The sequence below is a fragment of the Lepus europaeus genome, chromosome 9 (assembly GCF_033115175.1).
Source record: "Lepus europaeus isolate LE1 chromosome 9, mLepTim1.pri, whole genome shotgun sequence".
NCBI lineage: Eukaryota > Metazoa > Chordata > Mammalia > Lagomorpha > Leporidae > Lepus > Lepus europaeus.
Genome location: NC_084835.1, coordinates 125,449,827 through 125,476,230, shown reverse-complemented (window position 1 = coordinate 125,476,230; position 26,404 = coordinate 125,449,827). Strand labels below are relative to the sequence as shown.

At 55.9% G+C, this 26,404-nt stretch overlaps 1 protein-coding gene across 1 annotated transcript in view; it reads right to left on the bottom strand.

Annotated features, from left to right (window-relative positions):
* Positions 1-26,404, bottom strand: part of KCNG2 (potassium voltage-gated channel modifier subfamily G member 2) — a 75,751-nt gene that overhangs the window by 9,519 nt on the left and 39,828 nt on the right. The window contains exon 4 of the mRNA XM_062200047.1: positions 8,178-8,877. Within this exon, the coding sequence (XP_062056031.1) occupies positions 8,178-8,877 (700 nt within the window). The remainder of the gene's footprint in view (positions 1-8,177; positions 8,878-26,404) is intronic.

Here is a 26,404-nt window from a genome sequence, read left to right as displayed (position 1 = left end):
ACACCAGGCTCCCCACACACCAGCCTCCCCCAGGGCACCAGCCTCCCCACACACCAGCCTCCCCACACACTGGCCTCCCCCAGGCACCAGCCTCCCCACACACCAGCCTCCCCACACACCGGCCTCCCCCACCCACCAGCCTCCCCCACCCACCAGCCTCCTCACACACTGGCCTCCCCCAGGCACCAGCCTCCCCACACACCGGCCTCCCCCAGGGCACCAGCCTCCCCCAGGGCACCAGCCTCCTCACACACTGGCCTCCCCCAGGCACCAGCCTCCCCACACACCAGCCTCCCCACACACCAGCCTCCCCACACACCGGCCTCCCCCACCCACCAGCCTCCTCAGCACCAGGCTCCCTGGTTGGTGAGTCAGTCCAAGTCACACCCACACCATGTGTTTGCTGCTTCAGATCCAATCTGGGGAAGTTTATTAAACAGCAGATTGGGGTGGGTCCCCTCCTTCCCACCATTCTACGTGTGGTTTTGTGAGACCCGCAGACCTCGGCTTCCTCATTCACTTCCACACTCCCAGCAGTCACTGTGGATTTTCTTTGCAAATATTGAGCCCTCGTTGCTAAGAACAGTCCTAGGCATTTCTTATTTTTGCTATTACAGTGACCAGAATAGATTTTCCATTAAATTTCTGTTACTGAAGTTGCTAAGAAAATTGAGCGGCTCAGTGGTGGAGCCAGTGGGTGAGAGCCTGGGGTTGAGCCCCACCGCCACCTCCCGCTCAGCTCCTGCTTGTGCTTTGCAGCAAACACCGACTTGGTTCCACTGCCGGAAGCCAGGGACCCTCTTTCTGCACGTTGGGCGAGCAGACCCAGTGTGAGGTGTTGCTCCACACCAAGGGCACCTGGCCTTCCAACCTTGCGGGACCTACGCTGTGAGTGGGTCAGGTACCCCTGCTGAGGACGCCCTGTCACAAGGGGCCACCCGGGGCGTCCCCAAACACACCAACTTCAGCCTCTGGGGGCCAGGACCTGGGAGCATGGCTCGGGGACAGCAGCAAGCCCCGCATGACCAGCGTCTCCCGGCAGAAAGGGCAGCACAGCACGCACCCACGTCCCTGTCTAATCACCACTCTCTTACAGCTTTGCTCACTCCCTCCAAGGGGTCTCCCCAGAAGAAAAGGCGTAGGTTCAACAACCCCCACGGCACTGTGGTCGCAGGGATGTGAGGAGGAACTGTGCGGGCGCTGAGGCCACGAGGCAGAGTCAAGGGGGCACCATGCAGCTGCCCAGGCGAGGCCTGCAAGGCCGCAGGGCCCAGAGAGAGATAAAGAGATGGCCGCCCAGCGAAGCCCAGCAGACAGGAATTCTCAGAAGCAGCAGCGGTGGCAAACGCGGAAAGCGCGACCAAACGGCAACTTCAGAAGTCGCAGGTGGTCCCAGACACACAGGTGTTTTCTCCTTAGGATTCCCGCGCTGGCCAAAACAGCGTCCTGGGGCCCCTGGCCCAGCCAGCACCCAGACCAAGCCCCTGGGGGTGGTCTGTGGGCCGGGACGCTCACCTGGGGCAAGGGCAGGACTCCCGGCTGCAGCTCTCAGCCTGCCGCTCTGCAGGAACCGCTCCTTATCTCAACTTGTGTGCAGGAAGTGCGCCTGCAAGTGGCAGCCCTGGAAGACCAGCGTGGGGTCTGGGCTGCAGGGGGAGGAGACCCAGGGTGTGACGGACACGACAGGGCCAGGCCCGGGACAGGAGCTTCCTCCGGGTCTGCACCACACTGAGCTGACACAGCCACCCAGGGACAAGAAGCTTATTTATTGAAATGCTCACAGCCAAGTCCTACGGAGCCCGTGAGTGTCACCGGGAGCCGTGCCTGTGCACGGAGCCCTGGGGATGGCAGTGTGGGCCTCGCCGACTCACCCTCTGCCCATGACAGAGGCTGACATGTCAGTATTTTGGGTCAAATCCTGAGCGCAAGCTCCTCTTTGGGATAGCCAGTTTGGTGAATTACAATGATTCGGTTCTTTTACTAAAAAAAACTCTATGTAATACTTCAGTATTTCTAGCATAAGTAGAGCCTAAAATCAACTGAATTCCAATTTCTCTTTTTTAAAAAAGTTTTACTTATTGTTTGAATTTATTTGAAAGGCATAGAGAGGGAGGAGAGAGAGGGAGGGAGAGGGGGGAGAAGAGGGGGAGGGAGAGAAAGAGCGAGTGAGCTTCCATCTCCTGGTTCACTCCCCAAATGACTGCTATGGTTGGGGATAGGCCAGGCAGCGCCAGGGGCCAGGCGCTCTGTCCGGTCTCCCGTGTGGGTGGCAGGGACCCAAGTCCTTGAGCCCTCACCTGCTGCCTCCCAGGGTGCGCATCAGCAGCAGGCTGGAGCTGGGAGTGGGACTTGAACCCAGGCACTCCGATACGGGTGCAGGCAGCCTGTGCAGCATCGTAACCACTGTGCTACCACCCCCGCCCCTGAAATCCAACTTCTTGCATCTGTTCCCCCAAAAGGGTGGTGCCTGGCGGATTTATGCTTGGATGAACTTGGTTTCCTTAAACATGCAGTGTAGGTGTCACAGAGATGAGTCTACTTAGGGAAACGCCGGGCAGGGGGTGGTACATGGCGGGGGGAGACGCCTACTCCCAGTGAACACCCAGGTCCCCACTCCTCCCTGCAGGCAGCTACAGAGTCGAAGTTAAATGCAAGATGAGGCCCACCCCTCCCCGCAGAGCCTGGCGGGCCCCCAGCCCCACCAATCAGAACCTAAACTGTGGGTGCCACCTCCTCACCACAAGCACTGGGCTGGAGGGGGCAGGTGGGTCCAGGGGGAGCGGGGGCAGGTAGGATGGGGGGCTAGGTGAATCCAGGTGGGGGGCAAGTGGGTTGCATGCAGGTGGGTTTGGGGGGCAGATACATGAGGGGGCAGGTGGGCCCAGGGGGAGGGGGTCAGTTGGGTCTAGGAGGAGAGGGGCCAGGTAGGTCCAGTGAGGGGAGGGCAGGTGGATCCAGGGTGGGGGCAAGGGGGCCCAGGGAGGAGGGGGCAGGTGGGTCCAGGGAGGAAGGGCTGGTGGATCTGGGGTGGGGGCAGGTGGATCCAGGGTGGGGGCAAAGGGGTCCAGGGAGGAGGGGGCAGGTGGGTCCAGGGAGGGGGAGCACATGGAGCTGGGGTGGGGGCAGGGGGTCCAGGATGGGAGGGCAGGTGGGTCCAGTGGGGGCAAGTGGGTTAGGGGGGCAGGTGGGTCCAGGGGCAGGGGGCCAAGTGGGTCTGGGGGGGCAGGTGGGTCAGGGCGGGGGAGTGCATGTGTTCGGCAGAGAGGGGCAGGGGGAAGCAGCTGAGTGCCAAGGGAAGCCTGCTCACTCCCTGCCTCCACCTTTATTCTAGCCCCTTGGCAGAGCTGGCAGGGCCCAAGGCTGCTGCCTGGGCTGTTTGTGGAGCTCAGAATGGGCCCCTGGGCCTGGGAACTCTCAGTTCAGAGAAGCAGCAGAGGCTGGGAGCCGCAGCAGAACCAGGCAGCCTTTCCCCTGGGGTGGGGCGGGGACCCTGCACTCTAAGCTGCCCTCCCCACGTCTGCACTGCGGACAGCTGGCCCCAGGCTCCTCCACAGAGTGGGCATCATCTTTGTGTAGATGGACGGCTCCTGTTACCTGGAGGAAGGGGCCTCTCCTCCCCTGCAGAGGGGCCCACGAGCGCCCACATGCCCAACCCTTCCTGCCCTGAGCACTGTCAAGTCAATTACCCAGTGCAGGCTCAGTAGCTCTCGCAATCCACGCTGGCCTGAGGGGCACACTGAGGCCTGGCTGCTGTCAGACTGGAGCCCTCTCTGCCCAAGGGAGTCCCTTCTCCTCTGCCCTGGGGGTGTGCGGCCACCATTGCCAGGCCCACTGGCTCCCATATACGCCCGAGGGGCTGGGTTGCTAAGACGGGGCTCTGTCCACGGTGGAAGCCCGGCTTCCCATCTGTCAGGCCCAGCCACAGCGTGGGGACCAGACAGGGCGAGGCTGGAGCTCAAGGGCCCAGGGCCGGGGTCTGGGGTGTGCAGGAGGGACAATTGCAGCTGTCAGCCGAGGGCCTGGGGGGGACAGGCGGCTACCTCTGCATCATGGGGGCTCTGGCCGCTGACACAATCATCCGCTCCTGGGCTTCTGGGACTTCGTGGCCTGCGTGGGCCCTGTCCCGTCAGTTCGGACCCTTTGCCTGCTGGTGTTCGAGCCCTCAGACCCTGCGCCCGCCCGTGCATGCGTCCCAGCCCTTGGACCCTGCGCCCGCCCGTGCACGCGTCCCAGCCCTTGGACCCTGCGCCCGCCTGTGCACGCGTCCCAGCCCTTGGACCCTGGGCCAGCCCGTGCATGCATCCCAGCTTTCGGACCCTGCACCTGCCTGTGCACGCGTCCCAGCCCTTGGACCCTGCGCCCCCCTGTGCACGCGTCCCAGATCCACAGACCCTGTGCCCACCCATGCACGCATCCCAGCCCTCGGACCCTGTGCCCGCCCATGCACGTGTCCCAGCCCTCGGACCCTGCGCCCGCCTGTGCACGTGTCCCAGCCCTCGGACCCTGCGCCCGCCTGTGCACGTGTCCCAGCCCTTGGACCCTGCACCCGCCTATGCACACGTCCCAGATCCACAGACCCTGCGCCCGCCCATGCACACCTCCCAACCCTCAGACCCTGCGCCCGCCCATGCACACATCCCAACCCTCAGACCCTGCGCCCGCCCAAGCACGCGTCCCAACCCTCAGACCCTGCGCCCTCCCATGCACATGTCCCAGCCCTCAGACCCTGTGCCCGCCCATGCACGCGTCCCAGCCCTCAGACCCTGCACCCCCCCGCCCCCCGTCCATGTGTCCTGGCTGATCGGATCCTGCACCCGCACACGTGTCCGCTCAGAGTCTCCACGGAGTCCAGGCCAGTGGCGCTCAGACAGAGCGGAGCTGCGGCCTGGGCAGGGGCAGGTGCCCAGCACAGGAATGTTCTCAGCAAGCCCGCAGCCGAGATCCATAACTAATTACACTGCCAGGAGCTTAACGGAAAAAATCGACATCAACAGCCGAGCAGCAGCCCCCGCGCGACAGGCGGGATGGCAGCTGCTCCCGGCGGGCAGCACAGTCTGTCCCAGCGCCAAGCGCATGTCCCCGTCTCTCCCAGCAGCTGTGCACGCTCAAAAGGGACTTCAAGCACCTGGCTGGCCATCCAGCCCGCAGTGTCCGCAACCAGAGCCCATCAGACCCCAACAGCACTGCACACGCCCACAGCCGCCCAGGTCACTCTGGATCCCTCAGCACTCAGGGCCGCCTGTTCTCGTGGCGCCTGGCTCTGAACCAGCCCCTAGTGCCAGGTGGCAGCATGGGGAGGGGCCGCCTCCTGTCCCCTGGACGAGGCTATGGACGCGGGGCCATGAAGGCCGCAGGATGGCGAGGAAGGGAGGCTTGGACAAGTCCCTTCCTGCTGGGCCCGGGGGCAACAGCCACTTCCTGGCCTCAACTTCCAGCCCAGTGTGGTCGTGCTGGACGTGTGTAGTGGTGACCACTGCCACGGGCATCTCCCCCAGGAGAGCCCACACAGGCGGGGCCACACCAGGTGGGTTCCTGGCTAGAATAAATGTTTCGCGCCTAGAGAATCTGGGATAATGCTCTGTGACCACAGATGTCCAGATTCGGGAGCTGATCTCTGCCTCTGCAGGGACCACAGATCACCCTCAGGCCTGACCGGGGGGTTCGGGAAGCCACGGAGGGTTTCCTCTGGGTAAGAGGGCAGCTGAGTGAGAAGCAGTACAGTGGGTGCTGGGTGTACCCTGGGGGTGGGCACAGCACATGGGGGGTCACAGCGCAAAGCATCCTGTGGGGCTCACGGCACATCTGGGGGTTACAGCACACCCTGGGGTTCATGGCACATCTGGGGGGGTCACAGCACATCCTGGGGTTCACAGTACATCTGGGGGTCATGACACAAAGCATCCTGTGGGGTTCATGGCACATGGAGGGGTCACAGCACATCCTGGGGGTCACGGCACATCTGGGGGTCATGGCACATCTGGGGTCATGGCACACCCCAGGAACGGGCCCAGCAAGTGACTCCTGCCCCCACGTCCTGGGCCCTGGGGCTCCTGGCCTGCCCACTACAGCAGGCAGCGCACATGTCACCAGCTCATGGAGAAACTGCAGTCCTTCCCATGACGCCCACAGCCGAGGCAGTCATGGCTCCCACACGCAGGGGCTCCTCTGTCAGCTTAGTGTGAGGTTAGGGCCACATGGCGTGGGAAACAGCGGTGCCCAGGGGGATGGCCGTGAAGAGCAGTGGGAGGGGAGCTATGTGCCCCGCACTGGGGTCCAGTCCCGCTGCCCACGCCGTCCCTCCTCTGGCATCCTGGGCTGCCCGGCCTCCCGGCCTCAGGCTGCAGGCTCCTCTGGCGCAGATAGGATCTGGTGTCAGCCAGGACACTGCATGTCCCTGAGCGTCTGTGCCTGTGGTCAGCAGGAAGATGCCCCTAGAGGCCTCCAGAAATGCCTGAGACCCCTCAGACCCCCAGAGGCACCCCTAAAGATGGCCTAGATGCCCTTAGAGACCCCTAGAGCTGTCCTCAGAGACCCCCCAGAGTCATCTAAGTTGCCCTCAGAGACCCCCTGGAGTTGCCCTAGAGTCCCCCTCAGAGACCCCTAGAGACGCCCTGAGACACACATGTTCTCGCCCACCCCCCCTTGAACTTGCACACAGGGGATTTCCAGGTGTGGCTGAGGACCCCGAGGTGGGGGCTGTCCTGGGCTGCCTGGGTGGGAGACGCCATCTCAGACCCCAGGCAGAGTCTGAGGCAGAGCCTTCCTAGGGCGGCCCCCCGTCTGAGGGCCACCCTGGCCGAGAAAGGGCCTTCCTGGGGCGGCCCCACGGCTGAGGGCCACGCTGGCCCGGGCAGGGCCTTCCTGGGGCGGCCCCACGTCCGAGGGCCACGCTGGCCGGGGCAGGGCCTTCCTGGGGCGGCCCCACGTCCGAGGGCCACGCTGGCCGGGAAAGGGCCTTCCTGGGGCGGCCCCACGTCCGAGGCCACGCTGGCCCGGGCAGAGCCTTCCTGGGGTGGCCCCACGTCCGAGGGCCACCCTGGCCGAGAAAGGGCCTTCCTGGGGCGGCCCCACGGCTGAGGGCCACGCTGGCCCGGGCAGGGCCTTCCTGGGGCGGCCCCACGTCCGAGGGCCACGCTGGCCGGGGCAGGGCCTTCCTGGGGTGGCCCCACGTTCGAGGGCCACGCTGGCCGGGGCAGGGCCTTCCTGGGGCGGCCCCACGTCCGAGGGCCACGCTGGCCCGGGCAGAGCCTTCCTGGGGCGGCCCCACGTCCGAGGGCCATGCTGGCCGGGAAAGGGCCTTCCTGGGGCGGCCCCACGTCCGAGGGCCACGCTGGCCGGGAAAGGGCCTTCCTGGGGCGGCCCCACGTCCGAGGGCCACGCTGGCCGGGAAAGGGCCTTCCTGGGGCGGCCCCACGTCCGAGGGCCACGCTGGCCGGGAAAGGGCCTTCCTGGGGCGGCCCCACGTCCGAGGGCCACGCTGGCCGGGAAAGGGCCTTCCTGGGGCGGCCCCACGTCCGAGGGCCACGCTGACCGGGAAAGGGCCTTCCTGGGGCGGCCCCACGTCCGAGGGCCACGCTGGCCGGGGCAGCCCCACGTCTGAGGGCCACGCTGGCCGGGAAAGGGCCTTCCTGGGGCGGCCCCACGGCTGAGGGCCACGCTCGGCCCCTGCCGACACCGCAGCAGGCTCTCCTTTCACCCACCTACCCCGAACGCCCCGGGGCGCCTGCCACCTCCCCTCCTGCATGCCCGCAAACCCCAAATGGCCTTCCCAGGCCGGCAGGCAGGACACGCGAGGGTGGAGGCAGTCACGACCCTGCTCGGGTGGACCCGACTCTCCAGACCCCATGGACAGCTCCGTAAACCACCAAGGCCTGACCAGCTGAGCTGCCGGCGAGCGGCCGGGGCCTAGGATCTGGAAACCAACCTGCAGCTCCCCTGATGTCCGCGGCAGCAGGACCGCGTTCCGGCCACTACGGCAGAGTGAGCGAAAGGCGGCCCGGAACCCGTGCACCCTCCCGCAGCCCTGCCACGCCGCCCGGAACCCGTGCACCCTCCCGCAGCCCTGCCACGCCGCCCGGAACCCGTGCACCCTCCCGCAGCCCTGCCACGCCGCCCGGAACCCGCGTGCCCTCCCCTGGCCCCACAGCCCCACCACGCCCCTCCGCCGCTGGACTCACCCGCTCCTCCTCCGCGCGGATGTCCGGCATGGTGCTCAGGCACAGGCCCACGGCCGTGACGGCCACGAAGGCCACCGAGACACAGGCGAAGAGCGTGCCCGCCGGGCCCGAGCGCGGGTTGTCCACCACGTCGCGCAGGCGCTGCCGGCCGCGCTCCAGCCGCCCTGGCTCCAGGGCGCACGCCGGGCTGTCCTGCGCGCTGTGCGCCGCGGGCTCCGCGCGGGCCTCGGCCGCCTCCTCCTCACGGCGGCGCAGGCGGCGCAGGCAGCAGCGCTCCAGGCGCGCCTCGTCGATGCCCCAGTAGGCCAGCTCGTCGCGGAAGGCGAGCGCGCACGGGCCGCGCAGCAGCCGCAGCTTGCCGGCGCGCAGCAGCGCCACGATGGCGCGGAAGGCGCACGGGCTGCGATCGAAGAAGAACTCGTCGCGGCTCGCGTCGTAGTCGTCGCACACGCGCAGCAGCTCGTCGTGGCCACGGCAGGCACGCAGGCGCGCGAGGCGCGCGAGCGGACAGCGCGCCAGGGCCGCCCAGGCCAGGCGCACACGGCAGCCGCCCACGTTGATGATCACGTGTCGCGCGCGGCTCGTGCCTCCGCCGTCCTGGGGCGCCGCGGGTCCGGGAAGCAGCGCCATGGCCTCACGCGTCCACTGATCGGCGGTCCGCCGAGGTCGCAGCGCCGGGCCAGGGTCCCCGAGACTGGACCTGCAAAAAAAGTGAGCACCTGTTAGAACCTTGGCCACGCGGGAGCCATGGCCGGAGACGGAGGCGCGGGGGCAGGCCGAGGATGCGCGCCGCGCCGGCCACCGCCTCCTCTCTCCATACCTATGCGCGCACTCAGGGGCGACCTGGCCTCTGTGCAAGGGTCAGTGTGGGTCAGTCACACCCTGACCCACGTGTGTGACGCTCTCAGGAGTGGGCTGCGGAACCAGAGGCGGTGGCCCCGGAGACCCGGCTCCAGACGCACGCACGGGGAACGAAAAGGAGGAACCAGAACGTAAAAAAAGATGTAAGACGCGAAGAAAATGTGATGGGTCAGGGTGTTGGCGCCGCGGCTGAGGCACCACTCGGGGCGCCGCGTCCCCTGCGGTGCCTGGCTGGGGTCTCCGCTCTGCTCCCAGGTCCAGCTTCCTGCTAATGCGCTCGCCCAGAACAGCCGTGATGACGCAAGCACGTGGGTTCCTGCTGTTCCCAAGGGGCCCGACCAGGAGCCAGGCCTGGCCCCGCCCCAGCTGTTGGCGTTGGAAGCAGTGGGCGAGTCCCTCTCCCTCTCCCCCTCCCCCTCCGGCTTTAAAAGGCAAAAAAGAAACAGCAAACTGGCAGAGGCCCTTCCTAACCCGCCATCACCTTACGTGCAAACGGGTTCCGTTCCACAGTGAATACATGGACTGGCCACACGGATGGAGGGAGAAACGTAACCCAAGGCCGTGCTGTCTATGGAAGACTGCACACATCTGAAGAAAAATCCACCGGAAGTAAAATGATTGAAAAAGACCTGGAGTGGCCAGACAGCACCTAACAAAACAGATTCTCAGATGAACATTCTGGAAGACGAGAATGGAATTATGATGAGAAAGATACGAACAGCCGTATGTTATACAGCATATATACGATAAATGTTTTAGAAGCACATAAAGTACCAAAACTCTTCTCAAAGAGAAACAGAGAATCTGAATAGACCTGGAGGAAAGAGAGATTGGGGCTGGCACTGTGGTGTAGCAGGTAAAGCCGCCGTCTGCAGTGCCGGCACCCCATATGGGCGTTGGTTTGTGTCCTGGCTGCTCCACTTCCATTCCAGCTCCCTGCTACGGCCTGAGAGAGCAGCAGAAGATGGCCCAAGTCCTTGGGGTCTGCACCCACGTGGGAGACCTGGAAGAAGCTCCTGGCTCCTGGCTTTGGCCTGGCCCAGCCCCAGCCATTACAGCCACGTGGGGAGTGAACCACTGGATGAACTCCAAGTTTCAAATAAATAAATACTTCTTCAAAAAAAAAAAAGAAAAAGAAAAAAAGATAGAGATTGAATCAATGACTAAAACCACTCCGAAGCAGAACATTCCAGGACAGAATGGCTTCACTGGCAAATTCTACTAAATATGTAGGAAGAATCCATGCAATACTCCTCAAGGTTGCACCAAACACAGATGAGGGGGGCACTTCCTAACTCGTTCTCTTGGGAGACACAAGATCCCACAGAAGACAGAATGGCAGAGGTCGCTCGTCAGTGCAATGCAGAACAGCAACAAAACACCAGCAGCTGTCCCTTGTCAATAGGGACCCAGAGGCCTCAACGCAACCCTGGCGAGCCCCAGCCAGCGGCAGGTGAAGTGGTGTGCACAGGCTGGCCGTGCAGTCACGTGTCACAGGCGTTTATCACAGGAACGGAAGGCTGACCCGGCGAGCACGAGCTAACCAGCGTGACACACGTGTGCAGAGCACGGAGGAACACACGATCACTTCAGCAGTGTAGGAGAGGGATCCGTGGACTCGAACCCTGACCCACGTGTGTGACGCGCAGTGACCGGGGCTTCCCCTACGTGGTGCAGGCCACCTGTGGACCCCATGCCGCCCTCAGGTCGGCGGTGAAAGTCCAGAGCCTTCCCTGAGAGAGCAACGCTCCTGTCACTTCCGCTTTACGCTGCCTTGGTCTGGGAAATTGGACAAGAAAAGGACACTCTCGTAAGAGGCGACCAGACTGGAATGAGGAAGTTAATTCTGCCTGCAGGGGATTTGACCTTATGTGTGGAACGCACGAAAGGAGCACACACAGAAAACCATTACAGCGAGGTTGGCAAAGCTGCAAGATGCAACAGCAAGACTTAAAAACCAGCAATAAACAACCTAAACATGAAATTAAAACTTTGATTTACAATAGCTTCAGAAAGAAAGGAACGCTCAGGACTACATCTGAGAAAGTGAGAAGTACAAAATCCTGCTGGAAGGAATTCTGGAAGACCTAAATGGGAAGACGGCCCATGTTCCATACTGGAAGATTTAACATGTTGATATGGCAACGTTCCCCAGATTGGTCAGTAACCCAACCACACGGAAACCCCAGGTGTGTTTTCTGGAAATTGACAGTTGATCCTGAAAGCCAGTTGGAAGTACAAGGGAGCCCAAACATCAGGAAAAAGAACAAACTGGAGGGCTCAGCCTGGGTCCCACCAAGTCCACAGCACGGCAAGCAGAGCTGGTGCTGGGGAAGACCCGAGTCCACGGAACAAACCCTGTCACTGGGCGGCCGAGGCCCCCCCCGGGGGAGACACTGCTCAGCAAGTGGTGCTGGGCACAGCATGGACAGAAGGGGCCTCAGAGCGGACCAGAGACGTTACCCTGAGAGCTGAACTCCAAAAGCAGGCGTAGAGCTTCACATGGGATTAGCCAGGGTTTTCTGAACTGACACCGAAGCCGACGAAACAAAACCCTTCTGTGCCTCGGAGGACACTAGCAAGACAAGTTCTAGTGAGTCCGATTAACGGTTTGCAAGACATAGGTGAGGGTCTACTCCAGATTACACAGGAACTCTTAGGGTTTCTCAGAAAAAGACAACCCAATTCAGAAATGGCCACAAGTCACTGACCCACGGCTGGATAGCACTGCCCGCCCATGAGGACAGCTGTCATCAAACAGATGGGGGAAACAGCACGTGTGGGGGGGGGGCCTGTGGGGACAGGGATTGGCTCACTGTGACCTCGGAAGCAAGTGTGCCGTGGGGAAGGGGGGAGGCGGCGGCCTGTGCCTCCATTCACTCATCCTTATCTCAGAGCCCCTCCCACCCCACACGCAGGCAGGGTGGAAGCCGGACTGCAGGGGAGAGAGACGGCAGCCAGCAGCCGCAGGAGGTCTCAGCAGGGGAAGCCAGCGTCCCCACGGGGTGTTCCAGGCTGCTGCGGCCCCTCTGCCCTGCCTCCGACAGGTGTGCCTCGGCCTTGCGGTCCACAGCGGGCTGAGGGCCCCACGCTGGGGGTGTGACAGCAGGCCTGTGCTCTAGCACGTGAGGTGGCCGCTCCTCCCTGGAGCCCCAAGCCGTGCTCCCTCTGGGAGGCCTCCCTCGGCCACTCCCGCCTTTCCTTCCTCCCGTTCCTGTCCCAGTGGGAGCAGGGCCTGGGTGTGTGGAGCAGGCTCATGGCTCTTCCAGCCAAATCCAGGTGGAGCTGCAACTCACCTGGAGCTCAGGCCCGAATCACGTGTCCCGGGGTGCACACAAGTTACATGACGTCAGCTCCTCCGGTAGGGAGGCAGACATCAGCGCGTGGAGCAGGGGGAGCTCCCGTGGGCAGGAAGCAGCAGCCTCGGCGGCAGCTTTGAAATCCCCCAGATCCATACATCCGTACGTCCCAATCCCAAGTCCCGCCAGGCCCATAACCCTGGGGCTCCCAGCCTCCTCCCTCCGAGGGGAAGCCTCCTGGTGCCAGATACAGCCCTAGGCAAAGCCTCATGCCCGCAGCCCTCGCCCGGCGCCGCCCCAGGAGAGGAGGGGGCAGGAGGACTGCGGGAAGCAGGGTGCTCCGTGCCTGGAGAGTCCCGGATCCCTGCGGAGCAGCCTGTCTGGGAACAGCTCCACCAGACCTCGCAGCTGCTAGCTGCTCAGTGCTGGCTCACGGCTGAGAGTCTGTTCTCATGGGCACAAGCACCTGTGTTCCCGACGTCTTGGGTAACAGGAAAGTGAATTTACAAATGGAAACTAAACCACAGAAAAGTAAGTACCGGCAGGCTCCTGGGAGCTCTGGACAACAGGTTACAGAGTACGTAGCAGACACAAAACAGCAGCAGGCGAGGGCCGACGAGCGAGACGCCCACGTTCCCTGCTCCAGCTTCCTGCCGACGCAGACCCTGGGAGGCAGCGGTGACGGCTCAACCAGCTGGGTCCCTGCCACCCACGTCAGACACCCACACTGAGTTCCAGGCTCCCGGCTCCAGCCTGGCCCAGCCCTGGCTGGTGCAGGTATTTGGGGATTGAACCAGCAGATGGGAGCTGTCTGCCCCTCAAATAAATAAATAACACGAGAAAAAATAATATAAAGAAATCCCAGAATCTGAATGAAAAAGAAACAGCTAGGAGTAGAAATCATCATTGACAGATGCTCTCGCTCTGAGCGGCATCTCCCAGAAGGCCCTGCAGAGTCAGCAGGGGGCAGCAGGAAGCCGGGAGAAGAGGCACAGGGAGGGTTCCACGAGATCCAGAACAACGTGGTGTGAGAGACGGGCGGCTGCATTGATGGGGTCTCTGGCCCTGGTCGGCTGTGTGGGAGCCTGGAGCCTGGAGCGTGTGGAATAAGGGACCTTCCGTGTCCCTGGCGTGGAAAGGTGCCCTGCCGTGTCTCCCAGGACTCCGGCTCGAGTCCCTGTGCCACTGTGGCAGACAGAAGCAGCTCTCACGTGAGGCAAACCTGTGAGAGGCAGGGGCTGGGCTGCTCTGTGCCTCGTTCTGCTGCAGCTGCACCCCGGTGGGCCACAGCCAAGGTCACAGCACGGCCCACAGCACCTGGAGCCACAGAGAGAGCCCACGTCTCTGAGGGGCCACGGGAGGCAGCGCCCTGTGTGTGTGTGCCATGTGTGGAGCATGAGCATGTACACACTAGCACATGCAAGCCATCCCCTCACCCATGTGCATGCATGTACATAATGTGTGCACGTGAATGATGTGTGTGTAGAGTGAATGAGTGCCTATGTGTGGAATGTGTGCACTGTGTGAGCATTCATGTCAGCATGTATTGTGAGTGTATGTGAATGACACGTGTGAGTGTCTGCGTGTGGAATATGTGCACTGTGTGAGCATGTGTCAGTATGTGTATTGTGAGTGCCTGCGTGTGGAATGTGTGCACTGTGTGTGGGCATTCGAGTCAGTGTGTGCAATGTGTGTACATGTGAATGACACGTGTGTCTGTGTGTGGAATGTGTGCACTGTGTGAGCATGTGTCAGTGTGTATTGTGAGTGCCTGCATGTGGAATGTGTGCACTGCGTGAGCATTCATGTCAGCATGTATTGTGTGTGTATGTGAATGACACGTGTGAGTGTCTGCGTGTGGAATGTGTGTACTGTGTGAGCATGTGTCAGTGTGTATTGTGAGTGTATGTGAATGACACGTGTGAGTGTCTGCGTGTGGAATATGTGCACTGTGTGAGCATGTGTCAGTATGTGTATTGTGAGTGCCTGCGTGTGGAATGTGTGCACTGCGTGTGGGCATTCGAGTCAGTGTGTGCAATGTGTGTACATGTGAATGACACGTGTGTGTGTGGAATGTATGCACTGTGTGTGGAATGTGTGCACTGTGTGGGCATGTGTCAGTGTGTGTATTGTGTGTGTATGTGAATGACACGTGTGAGTGCCTGCGTGTGGAATGTGTGTACTGTGTGTGGGCATTTGTGTCAGTATGTGTATTGTGAGTGCCTGCGTGTGGAATGTGTGCACTGTGTGGGCATGTGTCAGTGTGTATTGTGTGTGTATGTGAATGACACGTGTGAGTGCCTGCGTGTGGAATGTGTGCACTGCGTGTGGGCATTTGTGTCAGTATGTGTATTGTAAGTGCCTGTGTGTGGAATGTGTGCAATGTGTGTGGGCATTCGAGTCAGTGTGTGCAATGTGTGTGTATGTGAATGACACGTGTGTCTGCGTGTGGAATGTGTGCACTGCGTGTGAGCATTCGAGTCAGTGTGTGCAATGTGTGTGTGTGTGCTCCAGACTCAGGGAGGAATTCACACCCTGGTTTTTCACGGGGGAGACTGACGTCCCTGAGACACAGACGCTGGACCTGCCTTCCCCCTCCTCCCTCCCGGGTCCTCCCATAACTCTGACACGGAGGCTGCCTCTCGTGTTGGTAATTGTTTGCTTAGCTAATAGGTGCTTCACTGGGACTCCAACAGCCGAGAGCCTACGCACCAGCACTGGAAAGTGAGGTGGGGCCAGACCGCGGCAGCCCCAGCCAGGGGTGAGAAAGCAGCAGGACGAGCCTCCAGGGAGCCAGGCTTGGAGCCCCGTGGGGGAAAGTGTACCAGCCAAACTGGAGGAGAAATAAAAAAAAGGCCGGGCCGGACACATTTCTGTCTCCAATCACTCTACAAAGGTAAGCTGTGACAAGCCGATAGAGCGGGTGACATTGTGATATACACAATGGCTGCGCCAGCTCGTGTCTGCGCCTGGCAATCAGCAGGGCGGAGACTCCTGACTCTGGGAGACGTAACGGGGGGCAGGGAGCTTGTGACTGTGAAGCTTCAGAACCGGGACTGCGAAAAAAACTGAGCTGTGTGGGAGCACTCACGGTGGCTGGGACTTCGGGCGGTCTCGGGGGGACGCCGCAAGCCCGGGGGTTCCTGGTTACCTGGTGAGGGACATTGCTGGGGAATCTGAACTTACACTGAGGACTGCACAGATCCTCCCTGTGGCCCCTGGTACAGAATGGACGAATATTATCCCCACTGGGGCTCGCGCTCAGGCACCGGTCTCCACGGAGAACTCCGCTGAGCAGAATAAACCTCCCTTCTGATTAAAAAAAAAGAGAGAGAGAAGATTTACCACGCTAAATGTGGGTGTGTCCGTCTAGGCACACCCTTAACCCTGGAGAACTGAACAAAGCCCTCTGGCCACACCCACTACAAGCCTCTAAAGAGTCACTGAAAGCTTATCTACAGTCATAGAACAATGAAAGTCACCACAGAGAAACAACAACAAGAAGCCAATGGTGTCTCCACAAATGCCGAACAGCAAACACCAATCCAGGAAACAAGAATAAGGAAGACAACCCGACACCCCCAGAAGAACTCGACGCTTCAATACTAGATCATGAAGACAATGAGAAAGAAGAAACGCAAGAAATGGAACTCAAAAAATTGATCATAAGATTACATGGAAGTAACCAAAAGCAAACGCACCAACTACTGGAGTCCATGCAGGACATGAAAGAAAATTCCTCCCATTCAATTGAGACTTCAAAGAGGAATCAAAATGAAATGAAGAATTCAATAGAATAAAAAATGCAGTAGAGAGCCTTAAACACAGAATCAGTGAGGCAGAAGAGAGAATGTCGGACTTAGAAGACAGAGCACAGGAAAGTATACAGTCAAACCAAAGACAAGAAGAGGAAATTAGAAAACTAAAAAACACTGTTGGGAATCTACAGGATAATATATATATAAACACACACGTCCTAGGAGTTCCTGAAGGCATGGAGAGAGAGAGGATTAGGAGGCCTTTTTAGTGAAATGCTAGCAGAAAACTTCCCAGGTTTGGATAAAGAAAGGGACATCCAAGTGCAGGAAGCACATAGAACTCCCAATAGACATCACCAGAAGAGATCCTCGCCACGACACACTGTAATCAGACTCACCACAGTGAAACAAAGAGAAGATTCTAAAATGTGCATGAGAGAAACGTCAGATTACTCTCAGAGGATCTCCAATTATTGACTCACAGCAGACTTCTCATCAGAAACCCTGCAGGCTAGGAGGGAATGGTGAGATATAGCCCAGGTACTAAGAGAGAAAAACTACCAGCCCAGAATATTATATCCTGCAAAGCTCACATTTGTGAATGAAGGTGAAATAAAGTCTCTCCATAACAAATAGAAACTGAAAGAATTTGTCACCACCTGTCCAGCCCTGCAGAAAATGCTTAAGGATGTGTTGCACGCAGAAACACAGAAACACGGTCATCAATATGAAAGAAGGTAAAGGAAGAAAATGTCTCAGTAAAAGATCACAGGAAGTTCAAAGTATAAATTAGGAATATCTTTGGGAAAATGGCAGGGCAGAGTCACTACTTATCAATAGTCACCTTGAATGTAAATGGCCTCAACTCCCCAGCTAAAAGGCACAGACTGGCTGAATGGATTAAAAATCAAACCCATCTATTTGCTGCCTACAAGAAACACATCTTACCAACAAAGACACATACAGGCTAAAGTGAAAGGTTGGAAAAAGATATTCCATGCCAACAGAAACCAACAGCTGATGTAGCCATCTTAATATCACACAAAATAAACTTTAACACAAAAACTGTTAAAAGAGACAAAAAGGGCACTATATAATGATTAAGGGATCAATTCAATAGTTTATAACTATTATAAACACATATGCACCTAATTACAGGACACTTGGCTATTTAAAAGATTTGCTAAGGGACTTAAAGGGAGACTTAGACCCCAATACAATAGTACTGGGGGACTTCAATACTCCACTCTCAGAGATAGACAGATCAACCAGACAGAAAATCAGCAAGGAAACAGCAGATTCAATCGACACTATAGACCAAATGGACGAACAGATATCTACAGAACTTTCCATTCTAAAGTTATAGAATACACATTCTTCTCACCAGTGCATGGAACTTTCTCTAGGATTGACCACACACTAGGCCATAAGGCAAGTCTCAGCAAATTAAAAAAAATTAAAATCATACCATGCATCATCTCAGACCACAGTGGAGTGAAGCTGGAAGTCAGCAACTCAGGAATCTCTAGAGCATATGCAAACACACGGAGACTGAACAACATGCTCCTGCATGAACAGTGGGTCATAGAAGAAACCAAAAGAGAAATAAAGATTTCTGGAAACAAAGGTGACAACACAACATCGAATCTTATGGGATACAACAAAAGCAGTGTTAAGAGGAAAGTTTATAGCAATAAGTGCCCACATCAAGAAATTGGAAAGGCACCAAATAAATGAGCTATCAATGCTCTTAAGGATCTAGAAAAACAACAGCTAACTAAACTCAAAACTAATAGGAGAAAACAATTAAAATCAGAGGAGAAATCAACAAAATTGAATCCAAAAAACAATACAAAAGATCAGCAAAATGAAGAACTGGTTTTTTGAAAAAATAAACAAACTTGACACACCATTGGCCCAACTAACCAAAAAAAGGAGAGAGAAGACCCAAATCAATAAAATTAGAGATGAAAAAGGAAATGTAACAACAGATACCACAGAAATAAAAAGAATCATCAGAAATTACTACAAAGAGCTGTATGACGGCCGGCGCCGCGGCTCACTAGGCTAATCCTCCGCCTTGCGGCGCCGGCACACCGGGTTCTAGTCCCGGTCGGGGCACCGATCCTGTCCCGGTTGCCCCTCTTCCAGGCCAGCTCTCTGCTGTGGCCCGGGAGTGCAGTGGAGGATGGCCCAAGTCCTTGGGCCCTGCACCCCATGGGAGACCAGGAGAAGCACCTGGCTCCTGCCATCGGAACAGCGCGGTGCGCCGGCCGCAGCGCGCTACCGCGGCGGCCATTGGAGGGTGAACCAATGGCAAAAGGAAGACCTTTCTCTCTGTCTCTCTCTCTCACTGTCCACTCTGCCTGTCCAAAAAAAAAAAAAAAAAAAAGAGCTGTATGACAACTAGGAAACCTAGCAGAAATGGATAGACTCCTGGACACATGCAATCTACCTAAATTGAGCCATGAAGACATAGAAAACCTAAACAGACCCATAACCAGGTCAGAAATTGAATCAGTAATAAAGGCCCTCCCAACAAAGAAAAGCCTAGGACCAGGTGGATTCACTGCTGAATTCTACCAGACACTTAAAGAACTAACTCCAATTCTTCTCAAGTTATTCAAAACAATTAAAAGAGAGGGAATCCTCCCAAATTCTTTCCATGAAGCCAGCATCACCTTAATTCCTAAACCTGAAAAAGATGCAACAGAGAAAGAGAATTACAGACCAATATCCCTGATGAACATAGACGCAAAAATCCTCAACAAAATTCTGGCCAATAGAATCCAACAACACACCAGAAAGATCATCCACCCAGACCAAGTGGGGTTTATCCCTGGTATGCAGGGATGGTTCAATGTTCGCAAATCAATCAATGTGATACACCACATTAACAAACTGCAGAAGAAAAACCATATGATTATCTCAATAGACGCAGAGAGCATTCGATAAAATACAATACCCTTTCATGATGAAAACTCTAAGCAAACTGGGTATGGAAGGAACATTCCTCAATACAATCAAAGCAATATATGAAAAACCCATGGCCGGCGCCGCGGCTCACTAGGCTAATCCTCTGCCTTGCGGCGCCGGCACACCGGGTTCTAGTCCCGGTTGGGGCACTGATCCTGTCCCGGTTGCCCCTCTTCCAGGCCAGCTCTCTGCTGTGGCCCGGGAGTGCAGTGGAGGATGGCCCAAGTCCTTGGGCCCTGCACCCCATGGGAGACCAGGAGAAGCACCTGGCTCCTGCCATCGGAACAGCGCGGTGCGCCGGCCGCAGCGCACCTACCGCGGCGGCCATTGGAGGGTGAACCAACGGCAAAAAGGAAGACCTTTCTCTCTGTCTCTCTCTCACTGTCCACTCTGCCTGTCAAAAAAAAAAAAAAAAAGAAAAAAAAGAAAAACCCACGGCCAGCATCCTATTGAATGGGGAAAAGTTGGAAGCATTTCCACTGAGATCTGGTACCAGACAGGGATGCCCATTCTCACCACTGCTATTCAATATAGTTCTGGAAGTTTTAGTCAGAGCCATTAGGCAAGAAAAAGAAATCAAAGGGATACAAATTTGGAAGGAAGAAATCAAACTATCCCTATTTGCAGACAACATGATTCTTTACATAGGGGATCCAAAGAACTCCACTAAGAGACTATTGGAACTCGTAGAACAGTTTGAGAAAGTAGCAGGATATAAAATCAATACACAGGGGCTGGCTCTGTTGTGTAGGAGGTAAAGCTGCCACTTGCAGTGCCAGCATCCCATATGGGTGCCAGTTCGAGTCCCAGCTGCTCCACTTCTGATCCAGCTCTCTGCTGTGGCCTAGGAAATCAGTAGAAGATGGCCAAAATCCTTGGGCCCCTGCACCTGCATGGGAGACTTGGAGGAAGCTCCTGGCTTCCAATTGGCATAGCTCTGGCCATTGTGGCCAATTGGAGAGTGAACCAGTGAATGGAAGACTTTCTCTCTCTCTCTCTCTCTCTCTCTCCACTCCCTCTCCCCCCTCTCTTTCTCTCTCTCTGTGTAACTCTTTCAGATGAATAAATAAATCTTTAAAAAAATCAATACACAAAAATCAACCACTTTTGTATACACAATGCCACGGCTGAGAAAGAACTTGTAAGATCAATCCCATTCACAATAGCCACAAAAAAATAAAAAACATTGGAATAAACTTAACCAAGGATGTCAAAGATTGCTATGATGAGAATTATGAATCATTAAAGAAAGACATAGAAGAAAAGATACCAAAAAATGGAAAAATCTTCCATGTTCATGGATTGGAAGAATATCATCAAAATGTCCATTCTTCAAAAAGCAATTTACAGATTCAATGCAATACCAATTAAAATACCAAAGGCATTCTTCTCAGATCTGGATAAAATGATGCGGAAATTCATATGGAGGCACAGGAGACCTCGAGTAGCTAACACAGTCTTGTACAACAAAAAGCCAGAGGCATCACAACCCCAGATTTCAAGACATACTACAGGGCAGCTCTAATCAAAACAGCCTGGTACTGGTACAAAACAGATAGACCAATGGAACAGAATAGAAACATCAGAAATTAATCCAAACATCTAAAACCAGTTTATATTTGATCAAGGAACTAAAACCAATTCCTGGAGCAAGGACAGTCTCTTCAACAAATGGTGCTGGGAAAACTGGATTTCCATGTGCAGAAGCATGAAGTAAGGCCCCTACCTTACACCTTACACACAAATCCACTCAACATGGATTAGAGATCTAAATCTATGACCAGACACCATCAAATTATTGGAGAACATCAGAGAAACCCTGCAAGATATTAGCACAGGCAAAGATTTCTTGGAAAAGACTGCAGAGGCATAGGCAGCCAAATCCAAAATTAACTATTAGGATTACATCAGATTGAGAAGTTTCTGTACAGCAAAAGAAAGTCAGGAAAGTGAAGAAGCAACCGACAGAATGGGAGAAATTATTTGCAAACTCTGCAACTGATAAAGGATTAATAGCCAGAGTCTACAAAGAGATCAAGAAACTCCACAACATCAAACAACCCACTTAAGAGATGGGCCAAGGACTTCAATAGACATTTTTCAAAAGAGGAAATCCAAATGGCCAACAGACACATGAAAAAATGTTCAGGATCATTAGCAATCAGGGAAATGCAAATCAAAACCACAATGAGGTTTCACCTCACCCCAGCTAGAATGGCTCACATTCAGAAATCTACCAACAACAGATGCTGGTGAGGATGTGGGGAAAAAGGGACACTAACCCACTGTTGGTGGGAATGCAAACTGGTTAAGCCACTATGGAAGTCAGTCTGGAGATTCCTCAGAAACCTGAACATAACCCTACCATTCAACCCAGCCATCCCACTCCTTGGAATTTACCCAAGGGAAATTAAATCAGTCAATAAAATAATGATCTGTACCCCTATGTTTATTGCAGCTCAATTCACAATAGCTAAGACATGGAATCAACCTAAATGCCCATCAACAGAAGACTGGATAAAGAAATTATGGGATATGTACTCTATAGAATACTATACAGCAGTGAAAAAAAAGGAAATCTGGTCATTTGCAACAAAATGGAGGAATCTGGAAAACATCATACTGAGTGAAATAAGCCAGTCCCAAAGGGACAAATATCATATGTTCTCCCTGATTTGTGACAACTAACTGAGCACCTAAAAGGAAACCTGTGGAAGTGAAATGGACACTCTGAGAAACAATGACTTGATCAGCCCTTGTCCTGACTGTTGAGGAACAGCTTACGATTTTATTCTTTTTAGTATTTTCTTGTTCTACTTAATACCATTGGTTGAACTCTTTACTTAACGCAGAATAATTCTTAGGTGTTTAAATCCAACTGAAAGTTGATCCCTGTAAAAAATAAGAGTGGGAATAAGAGAGGGAGAAGATGTACAGTTTGGCCCATGCTCACTTGGACTTACCCCTAAGGGGAAGGCTAAAAACTTGCCATGGGACTCCAAATCCCATTAAGTTGGCAGCTACTATGCCATATTACTAGTTAAAGTGGTCAGTTTAAATTCATAACTGATCAGAAAGGTATGAATAAGTGTCAAAGACAGCACACAAATAAGACCAGTGTCTGCTAATAATAACTGATAGACGTAAAAAGGAGAGAACGATCCAACATGGGAAGCAGTATACACAGCAGACTCATAGAATGGCAGATGTCCTAAACAGCACTCTGGCCTCAGAATCAGCCCTTAAGGCATTTGGATCTGGCTAAAAAGCCCATGAGAGCATTTCAGGCATGGAAAGCCAAGACACTGTGGTAAAAAAATGACCTAAATGGAAGATCTCTGAGTGAGATCCCAGTGGAAAGAACAGGCCATCAAAGAAGGAGGCAACTTTCTCTGAAGGGAGGAGAGAACTTCCACTTTGATTATGGTCTTGTCTAAATAAGATCGGAGTTTGTGAACTCAAGAGGCTTCCATAGCCTTGGCAGCTCGTGATAAGAGCCTCTGGTGATCATTGCCATCATAAATAAGAGTGCCAATTGTTAAATCAACAACAGGAGTCACTGTGCACCTACTCCCCATGTAGAACTTCTGTCCTTAGTGTTGTACTATGAGAATTAATGATAAAATTAGTTTTCACACAGTACTTTATACTTTGTGTGTCTGTGTGGGTGCAAACTGTTGAAATCTTTACTTAGGACAGAGTTGATCTTCTGCATATGAAGATACTTTAAAAATGAATCTTAATGAAGAATGGGAGTAGGAGGTTGGATGGTTTGCAGGTGGGAGGGTGGTTATGGGGGGAAGAACCGCTATAATCCAAAAGCTGTACTTATGAAATTTATATTTATTAAATGAAAGCTTTCTAAAAAATGCTTCATTTACTTTCATTTTACTTGAAAGAGAGGCCGAGGGCGAGAGGGCGAGAGAGATTCCACCTGCTGGTCACTCCCCAAATGGCCACAACAGAAGGACTGGGCCAGGCTTGATCCAGGCCTCTCACGTGGGTGCAGGGACCTCACCGCTGTCTCCCAGGTGCACTAGCAGGAAAGCAGAGGAGGCAGGCCTGGACCCCAGGCACTTGGGAGGGACACAATGACCCAGTGGCATCTTGGCCACGGCCCGGTTGGAGTTCTCTGGCCACCAGCACTAGAGGACGCAAAGGCAACCCTGGGTGTCCAGTCAGCTGCTCCCTCGTGGACTCTGTGGCTTTGAAAATAGCAATGCTTACAATTCCGGGGTGATGGCATTTTCCAATCACCCAAATTTCTTTCTTTTTCCTTTTACTAGACACATTATTATATCAAGAGATTTAACTTTAAACAGAGGGGATTTTAAATGTTGTAGACACTTGCAGTCCACTGTGCAGACGCAGGCAGCCTTGCCACAGTGGGTAATCTCGTGGAGAATCACGACCCCCAAGGTGACCCACTGCAGAAGGGACAAGAGACCAGGTCCGACCAGGTCCGCCGGGGCCCCGCTAGGCCCCGCCGGGCTCCCTGGAAAGCCTCCTGCGCCTCAGAGAGCGGCTGAGGCAGCACAGACCACGTCAGAGCTCTGGCGGGAAGAAAGCTGCCCAACTTCTCTCATGAAGGAGATTCTCCGACATTCAGGTCGGATTAAGTACAAGAAAACAACGCCCAGTGTCACTCACAGATGTCAACGCAGGCTCTCCAGGCAGAGTTCATCAAACAGAACCCACCGCCTCTTAGAAATGTGGGGTTAACTCCAGACGGCAGAGTGGCCTCACGATGTCCATCACACACCAGTGACAGGTGGACAGCAGATGTCCATCACACACCAGTGACAGATGGACGGCAGATGTCCATAACACCAGTGACAGATGTCCATCACACACCAGTGACAGATGTCCATCACACACCAGTGACAGACAGATGTCCATCACACACCAGTGACAGATGTCCATCACACACCAGTGATAGATGGCAGATGTCCATCACACACCAGTGACAGACCCCAGATGTCCATCACACACCAGTGACAGACCCCAGATGTCCATCACACACCAGTGACAGATGTCCATCACACACCAGTGGCAGACGGCAGATGTCCATCACACACCAGTGACAGATGGATGGCAGATGTCCATAACACCAGTGACAGATGTCCATCACACACCAGTGACAGATGTCCATCACACACCAGTGATAGACGGCAGATGTCCATCACATCAGTGACAGACTCTAGACATCCATCACACACCAGTGACAGACCCCAGATGTCCATCACACACCAGTGACAGATGTCCATCACACACCAGTGACGGATAACAGATGTCCATCACACACCAGTGGCAGATGGCAGATGTCCATCACACACCAGTGACAGATGACAGATGTCCATTACACACCAGTGACAGATGTCCATCACACACCAGTGACAGATGTCCATCACACACCAGTGATAGACAGCAGATGTCCATCACATCAGTGGCAGACTCTAGACGTCCATCACACACCAGTGACAGACTCTAGACGTCCATCACACACCAGTGACAGACAGCAGATGTCCATCACACACCAGTGACAGATGTTCATCACACATCAGTGACAGACAATGGATGTCCATCACACACCAGTGACAGATGACAGATGTCCATCACACACCAGTGACAGATGTCCATCACACACCAGTGATAGACAGCAGATGTCCATCACACACCAGTGACAGATGACAGATGTCCATCACACACCAGTGACAGATGACAGATGTCCATCACACACCAGTGACAGACGGCAAATGTCCATCACACACCAGTGACTGACAGATGTCCATCACACCATAGTGACAGATGACAGATGTCTATCACACACCATGACAGACTGTAGATGTCCATCACACCAGTGACAGATGACAGATGTCCATCACACCATAGTGACAGATGACAGATGTCCGTCACACACCAGTGACAGATGAGTCATCTTCACGGTGCAGAGTTCCTCTGAGGGACCCAGGGAGTGGGGATGCCTCATCTACACGTCAAGCCACTCTCCCATCCATCAGGAGCATAGCCGGCCCCCCACCCACGTCAGGAGCAGGGAGGACACCCCATATTCCATGCTGGGCGCTGTGAGGTGAGAGCGAGTGCCTGGGACCCAGGAGGCCTGCGGGTGAGGCCCCGGCAAGCCACAGTCTCCTACCGGCAGCACACGCCACGCGGTTCACAGGACACAGGCACGGATTTCACAAGAGAACACGAAAGACCCCCGGAAACCAGACAGCAGCCCGAGCACTCGGGACCTCTCCTCTGTCCCCACCAGGGTGCGGAGCAACAGCGAGACCCTGCCCCCGGCAGCCTAGCAGCAGAGCAGCAAGACACGCGTCGGCACTGACGCCACCGCACAGGAGAGGGAGGCGCAGTTTTCACAGACAGAACCACCCTCAGGGAGCGGGGAAACAAAGTACGAGAACAAATCAACAGGGCACTGGGGAGCTCACCTGAGCCAGCAAAACCTCCCAGCTCCCAGGACACACCTGCGGCCGCCCTGCCAACAGCTGGGGGGACCAGGGGCTGCCCTGTCCATGATGGGGGGAACCTGGGGCCACCCTCTCCATGCTGGGGGAACCTGGAGCCGCCCTCTCCATGCTGGGGGGAACCTGGGGCCACCCTGTCCATGATGGGGGGAACCTGGAGCCGCCCTGTCCATGATGGGGGGACCAGGGGCTGCCCTGTCCATGATGGGGGGAACCTGGAGCCGCCCTCTCCATGCTGGGGGAACCTGGGGCCACCCTGTCTATGCTGGGGGGAACCAGGGGCCACCCTGTCCATGATGGGGGGGACCTGGGGCCACCCTGTCCATGATGGGGGGAACCAGGGGCCACCCTGTCCATGATGGGGGGAACCTGGAGCCGCCCTCTCCATGCTGGGGGAACCTGGGGCCACCCTGTCCATGATGGGGGGAACCTGGGGCCACCCTCTCCATGCTGGGGGGAACCTGGGGCCACCCTGTCCATGATGGGGGGAACCAGGGGCCACCCTCTCCATGCTGGGGGAACCTGGAGCCACCCTGTCCATGATGGGGGGACCTGGGGCTGCCCTGTCCATGATGGGGGAACCTGGAGCCGCCCTGTCCATGCTGGGGGAACCTGGGGCCACCCTGTCCATGATGGGGGAACCTGGAGCCGCCCTCTCCATGCTGGGGGAACCTGGAGCCGCCCTGTCCATGCTGGGGGAACCTGGGGCCACCCTGTCCATGATGGGGGGAACCAGGAGCCACCCTGTCCATGCTGGGGGGAACCAGGGGCCACCCTGTCCATGATGGGGGGAACCTGGAGCCACCCTGTCCATGCCAGGGGTGGGGGGGACCTGCGGCCGC